At 40.5% G+C, this 20,118-nt stretch overlaps 1 protein-coding gene across 3 annotated transcripts in view; it reads left to right on the forward strand.

Annotated features, from left to right (window-relative positions):
• Positions 1 to 332: 332 nt before the first annotated feature.
• Positions 333 to 20,118, forward strand: part of kif21b (kinesin family member 21B) — a 65,649-nt gene continuing 45,863 nt past the window's right edge. For all 3 annotated transcript variants that reach the window (XM_086086957.1, XM_086086959.1, XM_086086958.1), the window contains exon 1: positions 333 to 735. In XM_086086957.1, coding sequence (XP_085943083.1) covers positions 695 to 735 — 41 coding nt within the window. In that variant the 5' untranslated portion in view covers positions 333 to 694. The remainder of the gene's footprint in view (positions 736 to 20,118) is intronic.

Consider the following 20,118-nt stretch of genomic DNA (forward strand, 5'->3'; position numbering starts at 1 on the left):
AGTTTATATATTTTTATTTACTTGATGGAATGCTTATAAATCACGTTTGCCTTTCTAAGACGCACAATTTACACACAACGCGGTAATACCATTAGATGTAGTTCTCTCATCCGTACTTTCTTTATTACATGTGTTTTTGTAGTTTAATTTGTGCCATGAACAAACGTATTAAAATATTCAATGCATAAATCGTGTTTCTGCGAATTATTCCCCAAAGCTGAAATGATGGTGAGAGACGATTTACAAATAATGGCCAGATACGTTGCGAGTGGGTTGAACAATTTCGACAGTCATTGAAGGCAGCATTCTCCAGTTGAGTTTATGGTCTCGCCTCTCAATCAGCCTGCGGTGTAGGTCTCACAGGAGCGTTGCTCGTTGCTGCCTCCACATGTGCTTCAGACAACATGTAGCCACCGGGGCTCACTGAGAATAACACTGCTATCCCATAAACAGGTTAAGTCTGCAATGTGGAGGACACAGACGACTCGGAGAAGATGAGCGCCACCGCGGGGGTTAAACAGACAGGAGTTCGGGAGAGGCATCCGTTAATGGGCAGCTCTTGACGCCAACTCCCGCTGACCTGAGCCGCCGAGAGCCGCCACCGCCGCCTCGGCGCTCCTTCATGCCGCTGCAGAGCACCGCGGCCACGCACTGACTTCACACACAGAGCTGTTATCCTCCGCGACCAGAGACAATGGCGAGCCTGGGTGACTGCTGCGTGAAGGTTGCATTGAGGTAAGCCTGCGTATTTTCTCTTTAGGTGTGTGTGTGTATGTGCATGCATGTGTTTGTGGAGATCTGCAGACCACAATTGTGTCTGTGCCCTCTAGGCATCAGTCTTTAGCATCATCCAGCCTTAACTGATTGTCTATGTTGAATGATACTGCAAGGTTAGCTAGCTTTTTAATACTGTACATGCATGTATTGATAAGGTGTGCATACATGTGCCACACACTACCTCTGCAATTCCATGCTGTCCTCCAGAGTATGTGTCTATGTTGAGCGGAGTACTTCCATTCAATATGGGGCTGGTGTGACAAGGACAGCTGCAGCCAGGTGTGGGGAGAAAGAATGTGCGCTCCTTTCCAAAACAAATATACTATGTCATATTCTCCTCAAAAGCATTAAGAAATCTATATATATATATATTTTTTTTAGCATTATCATTGTTACCTGGAGCCTGCTTTATAACCCCCACCTAAGCACAAAGGCACAGCTCGGAAGACAGTGCCTTTGTTGAGAAAGCACCTCCAGGCTTGGACAGTACAGCAAAGCAGCTTTTGTATTCACATGAGGCGATATTGGCAGCCCCCCCCCCCCCCCCCCCCTTTAAAGAGTATATTCTTATGGATGTGCATGTGCTGGACTTTTGAGATAGAAACACTCCTGTCTTCTTATATTTGCCCCCCCCTCGCCCCCCGTCTCATTACTAATGTGATATCACTGTTGTACGCACAACCTAAATTTTTGTCCAAGGACTCTTTTGAGCCCCCACTTTGGGAGGCATGCACTCATGGAACTTAAAAGGGGGGTTGCAGACCCTTTTAAGATGAACCGTGCTACAGCTCCCAATTCCCCAGGGCACGCTTCGGAGTCACTTTTCCATTTAAAGCTGAGTGTATCTCTTTTGTGCGTGCTCAAAGTGACAGTAACAGGAAGTGGGGAAGGCGGTGGTGTTGACAAAAAAAAAAAGATGAAGTCTCATAGCCAGCTGGTGGCTACTGTTCTACTCAAGTTATTGATTGAAGAGCAGGTGAAAGCTTTGTGTGAAGATGACAGCTGTCATCAAATGGCAATCAATTTAAATCTCTTTTTTTTTTTTTATAGACAGTGGGAGACAAACATTAACAATACATTATTGAAGTATGCGAATCTACTGCTTACTCGTCATACGATATACGCCAGAACATGCAGAGTAATTTAAGCCACACACACCCTCCAAAACCTATTAGCAAGATTCTTACATTCTAATTAAAAATTGTTTGTGTAATTACAACGCTGGTGGGCGAGCTCACACTGCTCCTCTCAGTCATGTGTTTGTATTTACGTGCTCTCTAAGTGCCACCAAATGTATATTTGACGGGAAATGAGACGCACACAAATAAGCGTGTGAAGAAAGATAACTTCCTGCTGTACACTGCCGGCTTTCCCACTGACCGCGTAGGCTCGAACCTGAGAAAGTTGGCCACCGATTTAAAAGGGGGTGTGTGAGTTTTGTAATTGGTCCCATGTTGTGGTGCCCTCAGGCCAGGCTGCATGAAGTGTGCGTGAGTGAGCATACACGCCGGAGGGCAGGGAGGTCGCAGCGAGGGCCGACCCAGTCTGAGTGGCTAGTATCCATTTCCTGAATGTCTGCGCTGGCTTCCCTAAACAATGATCAGCGACATGACCTACAATCCTGCATTCAAATGTGGCTGCCTGAAGAATGGCGAGCGACACAGTTGCGCTTACAGTACATGCATACAAATGTACATGCGCCCCCACACAAACAGTGCACTGAATACAACTTTCTGCTGAGGCGTAGTAAAAATGGAATGTTGTAAAAACAATCTTAGTTCACACAGACTAGCAAAAAACTAAACTGAACAGTCTTTTGAATACCCTTCGTCAGCTTATGCTACTATGACCTCATGAGACGTACACCAGGGCAATCCACTAAGGTCAAAGGTTCCAAAAAATCTAACTTTCTTTTTTCCCCCAAGTGGCTAGATAGCTCAGAACAAACAAAAGTTCACACGCGTGCACAAAAATGTAAATGTCTGTTCTCGGATTTGAAAAACAACTTTCCGTCGAGTGATTTCATCCTCGTTTTCTCCGTTGTCTCCTCACTGTCTCTGCTTCTTTTGTTCTGTCCCCTTTCCATTCTTCCAGTCCTGCTTGAATCAGGTGGCTCAAGCAGCCACACCTGTCGGGGTTGTGAGGCGTGCTGGGAGATGTAGTGCCTGGATTGGCGTCCATTTTTTGCGTTTGCAGGGGAAAGTAGCGTCCCTCCACTACGTGCCACGCTTTGAATGTGATTTGAGAATGATGACCACAGTAACAGGCGCAACTCAGTGGCGGCAAGTAGCACTGTTTTAATTGTATGTAGGAAATGGTATATTCGATTCAAGTATTTAACGATTGATTATTATCTTCAAGAAAGTCAGATAAAATAGAGGGTGCTGCAATAAACTCACATTAAACAGATGACAGGGACCGAGCACTAGCGAAAAAATGTGAATTATTGATGCCCTCGTTTTTTTTTTTTTAGATATTGTTTACATTAATAATTTAAATCATAAATGTACCTCAAACTATGATCCCATACCATTTAAATTGTTTCCTATAACATTACTTTTGTCTTACAGATGATTTATGTTTGATAAATGCACTGAAAGGGACCTCCTTGTTTGTTAGCTTGACTTTTTTAATACTATAGCTCCTTTCCAAAATACAAACTTCTTTGACAGTCTAGATGGATCACTTCAACATACTTCCTTGTCACCATTACTTTAGTTATTGTTTGGCAGCATCTTATAGCGTAACAGAGTGTTAAAAATATGCCTGAAAGCTGCAAATAGGTGAATAGAAAAAATTCAATTTCATGTAATTTAATAAAATAAAATTGTATCCGCGTCAGGCGATTACAATTTTTAATCGTAATTAATTGCATGACCTCACTAGTTAACTCACGATTAATGACAAATTTTATATCTGTTCTAAATGTACAATAACAAAAATTCTAGGTTTCTTCTAACAAAAGTGGAAAAAAAAGTTAAACTAATAGAAATAGTGCAAATTAATTTTTGACGTCTATAGCCGTCAATGGCAGTGAATGAGTTAACCACCAACAAATCTTCACATTTTACATAGCTCCTGGTGGACGAAAGCCAGCACCTCATCCAGACGATAGCTACGCTATGTCTGGCAAGTTTAAAAAAATAAATAAAATTCCTTGCAAATCTGCAATTTTTTTTCTCGTAAATGTATGATTTATTTATTATTATTATTTTTTTTAACTTTATAATGTCAAAAAACTGTGAGTTTATTTCTTGTAAATTTGTGACCTCTCTTTCAGGAGATGGCATCAACATAAATTTGACATTTGCCCACCCATCGTGAGACCCCCAGTCAGCTCACCTCCAGGGTGCCGGCACACGTCTGACCCAAATTGAAGGCCTAATGCGAGTGCCCCTGAGCACGACTGTGCGCTTGTAAATGTCAGCAATTTAGTTTCTGTAACAAGACAAGAGCGGCGCGCACATTTCCTTATACATGTCGACTTGTTCCTGCATAATCCGATTCTCTCTTTGGCGGCCACTCTGCCAAGCAGTCGACTCAGAGTGGCAAGTCACTCTCGCCAAAGTGCAAAGTCAGCATGTACAGCCGACCATAAATAGACACAAAGACAAATCTGTTTAGAGTCGTGGTCTTTGACCTCGTGATGGCTGATAAATGTTCTCACCTTAACAGCCTTTTCCTCGAGGATCCTCTCTCGGTCTAATTTAAGATCTATGACCCGCGGACTCGCCGAGTTTGTCTCATGTGTTCTGACGATAGCAAGGAGGCGAGAGTAAATGCATCCCTTGTATGTACCCAGACCTTATGACTATTACAAAATTAAAAAAATAATAGCATATGAGTTTGTTACTATGGAGAATTTCGTCACACTACACCAAAATAATGAGGACAAAAGTGAAGCCCCTCCCAGCTGACACACAAAGGTTTTAAAAGGGAGCTTAAAAAAGTTGTGTTGTCGGACGTGTGTCCTGTGTAGGTTACCAGTCTCGACTGTTTCTTGTGAGTGTTAATACTTTGCCACACGGGCTCTGTCTCCCGGGGGGTCGGTGGGGGGCTGCCTTTTAAATCGACATTGGCATTGGTGGGAAAAACCGTGTTGTTGCGAGTGAGTTTTGTGTATCTGTTTGGCGTTCATGCAGGTCACGGGGGGGTGGGGGGTGGGGGGGAGCGCTGCAAAAGATTTCTTGCACTTGGTCTCAACATTCATGGCCCTCGTATGACAAGTTTACCGCAGATTTACGGCGGGTGGAGAAGAGTGAGGGGCTTTGTTGCACCTGTAAACACACCACCCAACAATGTGAATTTCGGAGGAAATTGTAGGGAAAAAGTAAGCCCTACAATCATCAAATGTAAAATTGACAGCCATTTGTATTTATGTCACGCAAGTTTAGTGCATTTAGATGCGAGTGCTGTTACTCCACAAATATGGACTATGGTAAAGCGTCATTTTCCATACCTTCAACAAATAAAACATATCTACAACTAATTACATAGCATTTTCTGGACAAAGTAAAAAAGAAAAACTGCACTGAAACATATCTAGTGGGGGAGGGGTACGAGCAGGAAACATGACATGGAGCACACCCGTGTCGGCTGTCCACGGCGGTGCATCACTTCCTCTTCACCCACATTATCACATGTTCACTTTTGTTGTTGTTGCCTTCAACATTTTTAGACTTAACAGTCCTGGGGGAATGTATAGAGGGAAAGAGAAAGGTGTCAACAAACCATGCCAAAAATCTGTGATGGCATCGCTAGTAAACAAACCCTTGCATGTCATTTGACCAAGGCAGAGAAATTTTTAGTGTTCATTCAAACAAATACCAGTACATTTTCCATTTATTTAAATTACATGAAGGTTGTGACTTTGCTCCTCAACCCTTGAATACCCCCCCCCCCAATTCTTTATTTCACTCTCTTTCAAGTGTAAACATTACTCTAAAACTGAGTCTATCTGGCCCCACTCTGAATAGAGTCAAATTTACTCTGCAGCATTTTTTCCCCATTTATTTTGCCAGCACTGGAACTCATTTTATGAAACATAAGCATTAAGGAGTATCTGGGGTAAATGAGTTGAAGGTGTTGTGTATGTCACCTGCCTGAAAACAGCTGACTGTTGTGTAATGGAGCTTTGCGAGCAGACCGCGTCAGACTGAGGGCACAAACAAGGGACAAAGGAGTTGCTAAGCTACAACAAACGTAATATAACTTTTTTTTTTCATGGCCTTGGACAATAGAAAGCTTTTTACTTGCATTTATACATAGTTTGATTTGGATTCTAACAGGGTGGTGTATGTTGTGTATACATTTATGCTGCTTAAAAACTGAGATGTTGCATTTTGGTACATGGATGAACAGCCCTCAAATGGTTTGCTGCTGTTGCAGAATGACTTCCTGTCAGGCCACTCGTGAACTCTCCGTACTTCCTGTTCAACGGCTGCTTTGAGAGCTGCTGTTTGAGTCTGTTGACATGATTCATCTCGGTCAAAATATGAATTCTTATTGAAACAAAATCAATAATGTTAACACTATTACCTAGTAGGGGTGGGAATCTTTGAATGTCTCACGATTTGATTCAGATTTTTGGGTCTGCTATTCGACTCCGGATCGATTAAGAATTATTTTCAATTCAAAATGATTTGATTGAGAATGATTTTTGCTTCAATTTATAGACGTTTAAGGAATTGTAATGATCAACTCCAGTCTGACTTGCTAATGCTAATTAGCGTGCTATTCGTGGCACTTTTATCACTCAAAAGAACGGCTCCACACCGAAAAAAAAATGAACTTTTATTGGAATAACTTGATCGTGACTTTTTCCTTCTACTCTCTAATGTGGCTACAACTTAACAGTGTATTAGAATCGTACTAAATGAGAATATATATATTTTTTTGGGCACACCCCTACTACCTAGTAACAAGAAGTTTGAAAGTTCTCACTGTACTTAATCCCTCTTGCACACAAAAAAAGAAGCACATTAGGTTAATTGAAGTGGGACGCTGACTGTCTCCATGTGGCAACCTCATGATTAAGTGGTGACATGACCAGAATGTTCTTTCCCTCCCCATGAGAGTACAGTACAGATTGATGAATGGATAACACTTTTTATGCACTTCCTGTCTTTGTAATGAATTACTACCGATATAATTTACTGTTTATATTATGATTCCGTATGCTACTATATATAATGATATATAATAATCAAATGTCACCTCAGCCAAGGCAGAGAGTTGTAACCTTAAAATAATGTGAACACTGTGTTATTTCTCACTTTCTAAAACATGTTTAATTGTTTAAGGAAAGTGGACTGGGAGTTTCCAATGAACTTGGGTCAGACCATAATACAGTAAACTACAATTTGGCCTTGGTGGAGTTGTTCGCCCTACACAGTGTCCTTCTATTTGGACGCTTGGAACTGTGACCAATGTGACCTCTTCCTTTTCATCTACTCGCACACTTGGCATATTTTCTTTGGTACAGTTTGTGTTGTAGTTAGTGTGTGTGTGTGTTAAGAGAAGCACATTGCACAGTCCCTTTTAACAGTGCACTTCCCGGGTGAGTGTACAGAGGATGCTGTGTGAATGAGTCTGACGTTAGTGCGGTTCTTTGTGCACTGTGCTGAGTTTGCACACACTCGCCAATAAAGTCAGAGGAAGACAAGGGGTGTGTGGCGCAACAGAGGGTGTGTGTGTGTGTGTGTGTGTGGTGGGTAAGGTTGTAAAATAAAAAGGAATAAATAAGCATCTGCTATGAAAAGGGCTGCTGTAAACATGCAAATAGCATGCAATGAGCGCGTGTGTGGTATAAGGGTGTGCGTGTGGTCATTAGGGAGCAGCATCGTGTGTATGAATAATTTGGGACAGCTGCACGTGTTCGCCATGTTCCCATACATCTCGGAATTTGGGCCAGATTGTGTACTATGCAATGATGTTCACGCTCCGGTGGCGCTGCTGTCAGAATCTGCTGTGCGGATATGAAGTGGTTACGGCGTGTGTCCTGTCTTGTGTGTCTGTGTCCGTGTGTGTTGTGGTGTAGACGGTGTGGAGACGAAAGCGCTGCACTCCATAAGTTTAAATGGAGGGATAAAGTTTAGGATTAATGTCAGCCGGGGTTAGGTGTTACTGTACATTGTGATTAAAGTTATGGTAAAGTGGTCTTCAAAAGCGTAGTTGTGCTAAGGTGCGTGCGTGTGTGCGCTGGCCAGCTGGCCAATAATCACCTCCAATGCTAAGTAGCTTAATCGCTGCTGGAGTTTGTCTCACAGCTTGTTTTGTTGTGAACGCAGATAACTGAGGTACACTTGTAAATGTTTCATTCATCACCAAATGATGAACTAAAATTATTATTTTTTTAACTTTAGGGTTTGCTACTTGTCTAGTTGATACAGTCAGCTTGAAACAGTAATATGGGATGTCTATAATATTAATTTCTATTTTATTCCAGACTTGGGGTCCACTCTTAAAAACAACCCCCCCCCCCCCCCCCATAAAAAAAAGATTACGAAAAATACAGTTACACATTAAGAAGACAGGCATACCAGTTTTTCCATATGTTTGACTGGTAGCGAATTGCACTCCATCCAATATTCGTGAGTGACACCAAAATTTCATTTTAAAAAGTTTTCAGTCTACCAATACAACTATACATTAAAGTACAATGCAAATATTGTACTTAATTAAAACACAAAAAGAATGACATAATTGAATAGAATGTAACGAATTAAATACTTTTTGCCACATGTTTGGCTTCCATTTAATGGATATGGAGTTGCTCCTTCTGGTGTGTGCGCCTTGACCATCTGCGGGCAGTATAATACAGACAGACACACATATGAAGAGGAGCTGCACAACAGACTTAGTGAGATACAGTAATATTCTCAAAGGCTAAATAGAATATGAGTATTGTAATGTTGTCTGTCTATATGTGTTGCTTGCTTCATTTTATGGTGCCCAAATATCCATTATTTGAAATGCTATATAACACCATGACACCAATTGCAGTTGTTAGTCCCTCTTTATGGTATTTTCGTGTTATCATAAAGCTAAACAGACTTGATTTAAGGCAAAGCTATTTTATTGTTTTAAAAACTTTTTTTTTTACTTCAACTCAGTGTGGCATTACGCAGCTTCAAGCCCAATATCTTTTTTTTTTTTTTTTGAAGAATTGTTTACTATTATCTGTCACACTGTTGCTTGTTGTGAAGTGAGTTAGTTATTGGCACCATACAGCACTTGTATCTCAAATTTTTGCTCGCAAGTGAAAGCCAAAAATTGGCTAAACAACGGCTCTTATCTCAAAAGTCAGGTCACTTGTATCTCAAAGCATCATCACTGTTTTTGCATTCATGAAGTCCTCTCTTGATTTAGATATTTTACACAGTGATTTTTTTTTTCCAGATAAAGAAATGCTTTTGCTATCACTCAATTTTTAGTGCTCTTAATTTTTTTTTAATGTTGACAAATGTCAAGCAACTCAGAACTTTTTGAAGAAAATGAAATCTAATATTGTTCAATTTAGAACATTTTATGACAGTTATTCTGAATGACTGGTGTAAAGTACTTTAGTTATTTATGATTATGAAGATTGATGATGGCTGTGTGTGGCAGCCACTACAGCTAAAACAGTGTTTCCCTCGCACATAAATAAACGGTGGCTTTGGATGACATTATGAATTGCGGGACGAACAAAAAAAGCCTTGACTGGTGTCACAAGTGCTTCTCAGAACAAAACGTTTTGCCCCCTGGGCTCCCGGAGACGACTTTGACGCAAAATATTGTTGTTTGTCCAGCCTCAGAGCCTCTTCAAAGGGTGCCTTTGTGCCAGCTGATGGCATCTGCTCAACTTCTGTTGCTCCAGTCATGAGGTCTAGAACGTTTCCAGACTTTTGTTTGTTGTCCTTCATAAGCTCGTCTCAAGATTCTTCTTTGGAGAACATTGTTTTTGGATTTTGGGAGGTTTTCCTAAAGGGAGTTTTGTTTTCCTCCATCTCAAGTGTCTTGTAAATTGCTTCAAAAATGCACGTCTCATTTTCCTGGTGGGAACCTGAATGTCCACAAGCAAAGAATCATATTTAAAAAAAATATAAAAATAAAATTACAACACAAGATGTGTTAATCCTACACATGCAAACTGAGAGATAGTGTATAGACTCTGAAAGCGTTAAATGTTGAAGTTAATTGGAATCAAGCAGGCTCACACCTCTCTGACCTTGACAAGGCCATCTGTCATGAAAATGTAGGAAAGGATGCTAATTTAAAATTTTCTTGTCCCTCCTCCTCCAGTGGGGGAGCAGACGGGACTGACAAGGGGGTGGTGGTGGTGGAGGGGGGGGGGTGTTCAGCGGAAATGAGGGGGATTGACCCAGAATCAGCTCAGACGATGCGCACTGATGTGCCCATGTGACAATGAGCGATGATCATCCAATTGATTGATGGTTACTAGTGTGTGACAGTAGGAACCAGTTTGTGATTTGTGACACACATTTTTCCAACACTTCATGAATAGTTTGTTATCATGAAACTCAATATGGTAGTAATTATTTTGTTAAATGACAATGGGTGTTTAGGTTTTGGTAAATAGCACCCAAAACCTCTCGACTGTGAGGCAGATGTGCTAACTACTAACCTTATGATCAGGTTATTTTCTTAGTTGTATTACTTTTTTTTTTTTTTTCAATTATTGTACATCAAACTGAAACAATTCTATTAAATAAGGCCATGGTTGGGTAGATATCTTGGTTCTCTGAATTTGCTTTCAATCAAATAACCACTGTTCAACTATGGTTGACTTTTCCACTCTACATGTTTTTTTTTATTTTTTATGTCGCATAGTCGGTCGCAGATGTTAAAAGTAACAAGCCCATTTAAATAAGGAAGGAGTAGAAAGCACAGATAAAATTTCAAAAATGTCAGAGCAAAAATTGCCAGGAAAAATAAAGTACGGGTATTGGTGATATTATGATGACGATGACGATGAATGAACAAAGAGATGTTTCAAAATGTTTGTATTCCATGTGGGGGGGGGGGGGGTACATTGGATTTGTTGTCTTCAGTTCACTGCATGCCACATTTTATTGTATCCAAACGTAACCAACTCAGGTTGCACTCACTATTGTCCTGTGCATTATTAGCAAAAATGGGTTATTTGAAACCCTTCCCTCAGATCGTCTTCTTTCTCATTTGAGCTTTCAAGCCCTCAATGTTGTCACGCGACAGGGACGGCCCTCTGTTATTTTAATTACGCGGACCGTTGAAAGAAATGAGCCACGTGGTACATTAAGACATTAAGCCCTTAAACTTAACTTGACAGAATGTGTCTTTTAGAAATAAATTGACCGAAGGAGATGGTGTGCAAATGTAGTTGTGTGTGTGTGTGAACACTCGACCTAGACTTGTATGCACAATGTAGGACAACCCTGGCCCCGAAGTCTGGCTTGGTTAAGAAAAAGCTCGCGTTGATGTCGATGAACCAGTTCACTGGTTTGTGCTCCAGCAAGCGACACTTCACCGCAACACAAGCAGTCAAATCAATGAACACGAAGAATTTGAGTGCTGCTATCTCTTATCGTTTGTTGCCAATGGCCAAGAGTGCCCCCGAGGCTGCCCGTCTGGGAGGTTAGCATCATTGATAGCTCGCAAAAAGTGTGTCTCATTTGTGATTTAGAGGTTAAAAAATTGCAGATCGATGCTTGGTAATGGCTGTGTTAGTGAATCATTTTCATGTAAAGGCCCTGCAAACCCAAATGTGCAAATAGTACTGTACTGTTCCACAAAATCTTTTACTTTGATGCTAATATTTTTGTTTTGGTGACACCTCTAACATCTGAACAGTGATTTCGTACTATAAAGCAGGTAAACGATATTTAAGAATAACTTTTGATAACAAAATGTTAATCTATTTACTAATATACTGTACATTATCTGTGAGTGACGTCAACAATTAGCACTTCAGCCATTGTCATGATGGCTGTTGACATGACAGCCTTGTCATCCTCGTCCTATTTCCATTGTACTTTGTTTCCTTTTTGACACACACATACCTCTGGTATCATAAAACATAGTCTGAATTCTGTACGTACATTTCCGTTTCGCGGAGGTTAGCATTTTACAAAATGTTCAGTTCGTCATTATTTCAAGCCGGACCAAACTGTAATCGATTCGTCAGTCCATTTTATTTTGACCACACTTCCGTCATCACGTCGTCGCCACTGTTTGAGGACTGACAGACAGATGTGGGCATTCCTTCTGTCCGCCATTCGTCAACAAAACGGTGCTGACGGAATGCCCACCTCTGCCGTTCCGATTGTATGCGTCAGGTTACCCGACTGAAAGCCGTTGTTGAGTGCCACCACACTATAAACCGTTGAGAAACAGAGGTGATTTTAAATCTAAAATAGTGCATTTTTGCTCCGTTTCCACTCCTCAAGCACTTGGAATTAAATGCAGAACAGCATCAGACCTTTGTCTACACCTCTGAATGAAAAAACGAGAAAACTTGTTCTTGGCACTGAATGTTTAGTTTCTAATGACTGACTTAAATTGTTTTTGACATTTAATGAGTTAAAAAAACAATAGCCACAATCAGTTACTGTGTCCTCTCTCTGTCTCTCTCCCTCTCTTGTGAGTGTTTTCATTTTCACTTTGCTTGCATTAGTTACATTGGCCTTGAGAAGGCCTCGAATGGCCTGAAACTTGGCATATGTGCCTCAGTGCAGCAGGGCAGATGCCAAAGTGGGGTGACAGGAGGATGCCGCTATGAGTCCACCTGCCACCTACTGGGCAGGCCGGCTGTCAACATCCTGCATCTGCCTCGTGCGTTCACCGCCTTGCATGTGTGCTTCACATTTATACTGATTTCTTTATCTAAAAATATCTTTTTCTGCTTGTAGTTTACATATGTTTCAATTTAAATGAGTGAAGACAAGACACTTTGCATCCATTAGACTTGTACACATAAAACAATCTTTAAGTAAAGATAACCACATGTAAACAGAGGCAGAGAGACTAATAGGAAGTCAATTAGAGGTGGGAAGCAGTTGATAGGTTTATGTTGGCACTCAGAGGAGACCGATGATCCAGGAATCAATGCAGCACTGATGAAACGGGCAGAAAGGACAGGAAAAGGTTTAATTACAAATGGAGGAGGTGCCTTTAGTGAACAATCTTTAATTAATGAAAGTAGTAACTAGTAATGCACCGTATATTCGGCCGCCGAAAATTGTTGGCTGGTGCGATGAAATTTATTTATTTTTAAACGTTGGTGATGGTGCCGATTTTAAGTGCGCCGCACCTTGTCCTGCTCCATATAGCTTACAAATGCGTCATCCGCACCGCACGCATCCGTGCCCGCTAGTGCGAAGTATTGTACATTGACTATAAAGTGTAATTGCACCGCCAGAAAATGCTCAGTTGCTCACCCCGCCATTTGCCAACATGTCTCGGACGCATTTCAATGTCTATTTTGCTTTGTTAAAATGCTCGTGCTAAATAGGCCAAAATATTTTATAATAATATTATAATTTTAATTAATTATAATAATATTATAATTTTAATTAATTATAATAAATGTAAAGATAATTTTAAAAAATGGCATACATTTTCTTCGCCGTTTATTTTCCGGCCAAGCATTTCTCTTTTTCGGTTTCAGCCAAAACAAACAAACAAACAAACAGCAACTGTTGAATATAATTGTATTCCCTCTTTCTGAGAATTTGATATGCGTGGACTACAGGTCTCAGTTTTATTTGAATCATGTTCACATGCATCATTTATGATGAATAATAATGTGTTGTTGTTTTTTTGGCCAAAATGGAGTGAACTACTACTGCGCCATCAGTGACCGTTCCATAATTCATTTCGGCAAATGTTTTGACCTCAGCAGTGAGCCGCTTGCCACTATACTGTACCGTTGGGGCTCTCCAGTTTCATCCCTCGGTCATCAATATGCCCTCAGCATAAACACCTAAAATAGGCCAAAGCCAATTTCCTGTGGTTGCATGCCTCGTCATGCAAAACAATCTACATCAATTGCCACATTCTGTCCTTTGCCTCCTTTCTCTATCTCCCACTATATATCGAGTTGTGTGAGAGGCACATTTAGTTATCACACTACACAGATTAGATTAAGAGTACAGACGATTAGTCAAGTCTGCAGTTAGTTTGCACACATTTTGTATCTGTAGCATTGTGTCAGTGTATAGCGTGGCAAAGGTTAACTTGTATGGACAAAACACATCCAAAACTTTGCATTGATCACAAAATAACTGTAATTAACCATGCTATTCTTGCTAAATAGCGCAATATAGAGCTGAATGTACTCTGATTGTATTTGGTCATAATAAATGATGCGTAATACAGCAGGCTTTTAATATTTTCGCAATTACCCGTACAATATTCTTAACTATGTTCCATTAATTTAGGGAATTACACAGATGGGCTGATCCAAATTTGGATTGCTCAGCCTTAGTCGAGGTCTTCTTCACTCCATTGAGAGCAATTTTAATGTTGACCGTTCTCAGCTGTGATTTGATGTCTTCTGTCAGAAATGTCTGCACTGTTAATTATTTTTAATATCCACCAGCTTGTTGCTAATGTTTTCTGTCTGCACTTGTCTTCTGGGCAGAACTTTATTTTTAGATTCACTACCTTCATTGTTTTGGGTACGCTAATTTAGTACGCTAATGGTAACTGGGCATGTTGAAGCTAAGTCGTGGGAAGTACCAACCAAAACAATGAGCTGACGTCAGGCAATGATGCGTTTGATGTTTGCTGCTACGCGTGACCTTCGCTCGACACCTTCTGTGTTAGGATAAATCAGAGTACTTTCGCTTTAATATTTGGAGCTGTTATAGATGTCATCTTGCATTTTGCTTGCGACTCAGCGGAGAGCGTGCTCATTCAGCCCTCTCATGCACCCACATGCATGTGAACTCTTTTTTTTTTTTGGGGGTTAACACAGGTGGAAACAGGCTTTGACTTATTTGGTGGCATGTTGTTAGCTAAAAAAAAAAAAAAAGAGACTACTGCCATGTGTTACTGAAGACATGGATAAAATGTAATCACACATGGATGTCAGCTGAGGTCTGTATGCGAAATATATCGTAAAGATTTGCAAACTTTGCACGACTTATTTTGGTTTCAACATTGATGATGGCGTGTAAACTCCTGGCAGACATTTCACTGAAAGCGTTGTTTGAAACGGCCGTAATCTTATGGAAATCGAAGCAGTGCGACCAACCTCATTCGTATCCAGATGTTTACTGAATGCAAGACGGTAAAGCGACTTGAAAAGGTAACACCAGCAAAACCACAAGCGTCTATTGAGAATGCTTTTGAACACACAGACTGTGCTGATTGAAATAAAAACTGGGGAAATAACCCATGCAGTGGCGACATTTATTGCAAAAAAGAAAGAAGAAGAAGCATTTTCTGGAAGATATGTTCTCATTCTTTGTTCTCTCCTGCTGGATCCTGAAAAGCAGCACAAAGCAAAAAGAGAGAGTGAGCAGATTACACTTTATACAAATTTGAACATTTTATACCAGAAAAATTACCAGGCCTTATTTCAATCGGTACTTGGGATGTCTGGAACTAGAAATTAAGAATTAAATGAATAGAAAATTGCCATTGTTTTTTGTGGGTAATTTCAGAAGTATTAGTGGTATTTGTGCTTGGTATCGGTCTCAGTGACTTCTTAAACGGATACTTGACTCATTGAGCTCTTTTCAGATGTAAAATGTGAATATTTTGTCCAGAATTAATTTGATAACTTCATTATTTTTTCATGTACAAGTAATACTTTTAAAAACGAATTTTGCCACTTGCTGTCGACTAAAGATGACATCACCTGTGCTGAGGAAGCAGGTAACGACCAATCATGGTTCACCTGTTTTGTGGGTTTGGTCAGCAAACTGAGCCATGATTGGTTGTTACCTGCTTCCTCAGCACAGGCGATGTCATCTTCAGTCGACAGCAAGTGGCAAAATTCGTTTTTAAAAGTATTAATTGTTTGTGAATGAAGTTATCACATTAATTATAGACAAAAAATATTATCTTCTTGCTGTTAAAAATGGCTCAATGAGTCAACTATCCCTTTAAGACACAGTTTGGTATAAGTTTTACGGAATTGCAGCGGAATTTCATTTCATCATTGTAGAAACTACATTTGTTACATTGAATAGTTCTGTTTTATTTCTGCATGCTGTTTTATGGCCATACAGGCATCCTCTAGCTAAATAGGCAGCGGATTTTTGAAGAATGTTATCTGACACAAATCAATGTTTTCATTCTTTTCCTGTATAGCAGACTGAGCCTGAGCTCCAGCTCTCTCCAAATGTATCCTCCTTTTTGTTTGCTCAGTGTTTTATTGCTCGCCAAATGTCGTCTTAACCCCCTTTCCGCTACGAAAATGATACTTGATGGTCTGGAGGAAAGCAAGCCAGAGTGACAGAAACTGACACACCAAGGAAAAGACCACATTGGTCTCTGCTGTTATCTGAAGGAACAGAAATGGAACTGGTCCTGGCCTGTTGTGTTTTTGCAAGGATCGTGCCGGGTGTGTGAAGACGCGACTCGATGAATAAAATGGGAGCACCAGAATGAGACTTTGTTAAGAATAACATTTAGAAAAGACGGGAAAAGGAAGAAAGCAAATGAAGAACGGTTGTTCCAAAGGAGCTGAATGCAATTATTTACGTGAGCGTGTTTGTGGGATCTTATTTTCGGATAAATGGGCCGAGTGTTGTATGAAGCAGTAGCAGGCTTCCTGTGCCAGCTGACAAACAACAGAACCCCGAAACACTCCCAGCTCATGTGAATACGATTAACTCTGCCTATGTGTGAGTGTGTGCATGTTTATGTGTGTGGGTCTTTACTAAACTGTTTGCACTCGGGGAAAGAACTCTTTGGTTATAACCACTGCTGTTTTGAAGGTTGGATGGACGTGAACACACATAGTCAACAGCGGGTTGATATGGGTCTACTGGGATCGTTGGCGACCGACTTGTAATCTCATCTTGGTTACTCTGTGGCTACTGATTGGACAAACGTGTGAGGATTACCGCACAATTGGATATGTTGTAATTTGTGCACCACTCAAGAACAATTGTATTTTAGCGGGTGTGGGGGTGTAATGCAAACACAATGTGCACACTCATATGGTCAATTCATATTAGCAGTCCCCGAGTGGCTTGTGGCGTTCCCAAGGCAACTGGACCCTCCTAAACCAGCCCAGCTGAAGGGGAAATGCGTAATAAAGGCTACATTAGTATTCATAGCATTGGCTTATGCATTAGTGTGGTCAAAGTCATGATTATAAAGTCTTATTGATGCTCATGGGACTCTTTATGACTATCAAAAACAATTTTTGTACAGTTTTTGTCATTTTGTCCGACTCATGCATATTAATGAGGAAAATGTGACGTCATTTGAGATCAACCCTATTGAATGAATGCATGATGGAGTGTGTTGCTATACCACTGCAAGCACATTTCACACTACATTCTAAATATTTTTTATTAACACCTCTGTACAGTGTTCCAATTGAGTGAATGGTTTGCTGGAATCAATGCTATTTTGGGGCTCTATATTTAACACAAAATTGTATGTTATGGAAGAGTTCAATTGAGGTGGTGTATCTAATTTATTTATTTATTTTGGGCTGGGAGAAGGCATCAATTGTGTGTGTTTTGTGCTCTTTGACCTGGAACAGAATAATTACTTTTTGATTATTTCCTACAGGATTTACAAACAAACAAACCATAGTCAAATTGAATATAATACGTAGCATAATTGAAACATGCTCCTTGGGTGAACTGGTATCAGCATGAGTCACAGGCACTAAACATTGATGGTGAAATTGGCAGTCATACAGTCATATATAAGTCTGACTGACGCTTTGTGATGAAGACAATGCATACAATGTAAAATTTGCAATATTCAAATTTGTTTTAACTGGAAAACTAACTAATACAATGCTTGTCTGATGGTGGTTCGTTGCATGCTTTGACCTCCCAACCCTGTGTATGCCGTTCAGAATGAAAAAGGAACTGTAGAATATATTCCAAAAATGTTACTGAGTATGTACGATACACCCCCATCTGGCATCTTTGACTTTCACTGCTGTCAAGGTTTAAAAAGGCACAATTAGTGCATGTGACTGTGGGTGTTTGTTTGTTTGCCTTTTCCAGACTATTCCTAATTAGCACTATTGGGTTTGATAATTAGTCTAATAAGGGAATTCCCTCGGAGCTTGTGTGAAATGAGTTTCTGTGTGTGTAAGCGCGCACACGTTTGTGTGTGTGTGTGTGTGTGTGTGTGTGTGTGTGTGTATGTGTGTGAGGTCTTGTTTTTGTTACATAGTGGGGCCAACATTCCAGGATTTCACAGAGTTGTGGGGCCCACCCGTCCATGTGGGGCCATTTTGCTGGGCCCCACAAGTTTAGACCTCTTTTTGAGGGTCAAGACTTGGTTTTAGAGTTTAGGTTTGAATTGGGTTATGGTTGAGGTTAGGGTAAGGAATAAGGGTAGGCAATCATTTTTTATGGTTGGAATTAGGGGAAGGGGCTAGGAAATGCATTATGAACAATGAGATGGCCCCACAAAGATAATAAAGCAAACTTGTGTGTGTTCAGAATTAGCCGCAAGAGGATATGTAATCCGTTATCTGCAGAGATGAGATGATTTGCACTATGAGAAATCCAGAAACTGCTTCAAATGTTTCTGTTTTTCACAGCCTTAATCTTATCCAAACTTTTAATTGTGAGGTTTCGGGCTATTTCTTGTTGCTAAATGTCCTTAAGAGAGAGAGAGAGAGAGAGAGAGAGAGAGAATGGAGAGAGTGTGAGACAATTGCTGTCCCAATCAATGTTATGGATCCTGTCCTTTGTCACTGCAGCTGAGGCTTGTGTGAGTGTCTGAAATGAGTATAAATAGCCGCTCCATTCATCTCCCGGTGGGCACACTGACTTTCATCAGTGTGTGTGTTTGTTTCCCTTTGCCTGTGTGCGTGTGGTGGGTCTTTTATGGAGAGCTTATACAGACGCCATCTTAGTGACTGACAAGTATAGGACATGTAATTGCAATTAGCATTTTAGACTCATTTTATGCATTATAGTGATTTGTTTCAGTAGCCATCCCCCTTATGACAATGCCACTGACGTTTACTTGCCTGACCTCCGTGTAGGCAGCGTGGATTTGGTTCCCACTCTTTGTCTGTGTGTGAATTTGAGTGTAAAAGATTGCCTGTTTCTGTACGTGCCCTGTGGTTGACCAGTCTGCCATTCGCCTGCCGTCTGCTGAGATTGACTGCAGCTCCCGTGACCCTAAACAGGATTAGTGACATTGAAAATAGATTGATGAAAATGACAGCGCACAAATAACATTTTGTCTTATTGTATTGAAGGACTCGTGAGCAGAGTGTAATTATGAAGTTGCAGAGATGTTGTCTTTTCAATGACAAGGGAAGCTAGTTATCCTAATGGGCAAACCGCTGACTAGTGCAAAATGCGACGATGCGGCATAAAGCCTGACGGTCAGATCACTCATACTGACATTAGGTAAATGAAAAACAATATTACATTTGTTGGCCTTCTTAAAAAGTTGCTTATGAGCAAACCGTATCGCTTAAAAACTCACAATTCAGTCATCAATAAACATCAGTGTGCCCATTACCTGACCTCCTTGAGCAAAAACTGTGCTGATCTTGAAATGCTTCCTGTTTTCACTGTAACTCTTTTTACACAGTACACAAATATGATGCACTGCCATCTAGTGGCTGACAGCGGAAACACATCCAAATTAAACTGCAAGCAGAACTACTAAATTGGGTTATAAAACTGAACTAAAAAAAAAAAATCCATGTGATAGCGGGCCGATCATTCGTTAATCTGTTATATCTGACGAATTGAGAAATTAAGAGGAAATTAAGGAAAAGGAATTAGTAGTGCTTGTGTCTGATATTGTATTTTAGACAGCCATGTGCCGTTAGTGATTCTTGTTTTTATACTGTCTTGGTACACTATTTGTTCCTGCATGTGTCCTTGTGATGCGGCAACTCTCGGCACTTTAACTTTTATTACCGTATCACTGTGTGTGTGTCATGTTGCAACATCCCATTGGGGGCTTGCGGTTTAAACTCAGTGATAGCGAGTTGATTTGCATCCCCTTAGGATTGATCCTTGGTTTAGCATGTGGAGTGGTGGACACCGTGCTCCAATAGTGTTGGCTCATCATGTTCTCTGCATCCTTAAGTGATTACTTCACCGCACAAAAAGACTAACCTGACCACATGACTGTGCGACAGATCTTATGTTTAATGTATTCTGCAATGTCTGAGAGTAT

Source organism: Leptonotus elevatus, chromosome 10, assembly GCF_054856555.1.
Source record: "Leptonotus elevatus isolate MCC_2025b chromosome 10, RoL_Lele_1.0, whole genome shotgun sequence".
Lineage (NCBI taxonomy): Eukaryota > Metazoa > Chordata > Actinopteri > Syngnathiformes > Syngnathidae > Leptonotus > Leptonotus elevatus.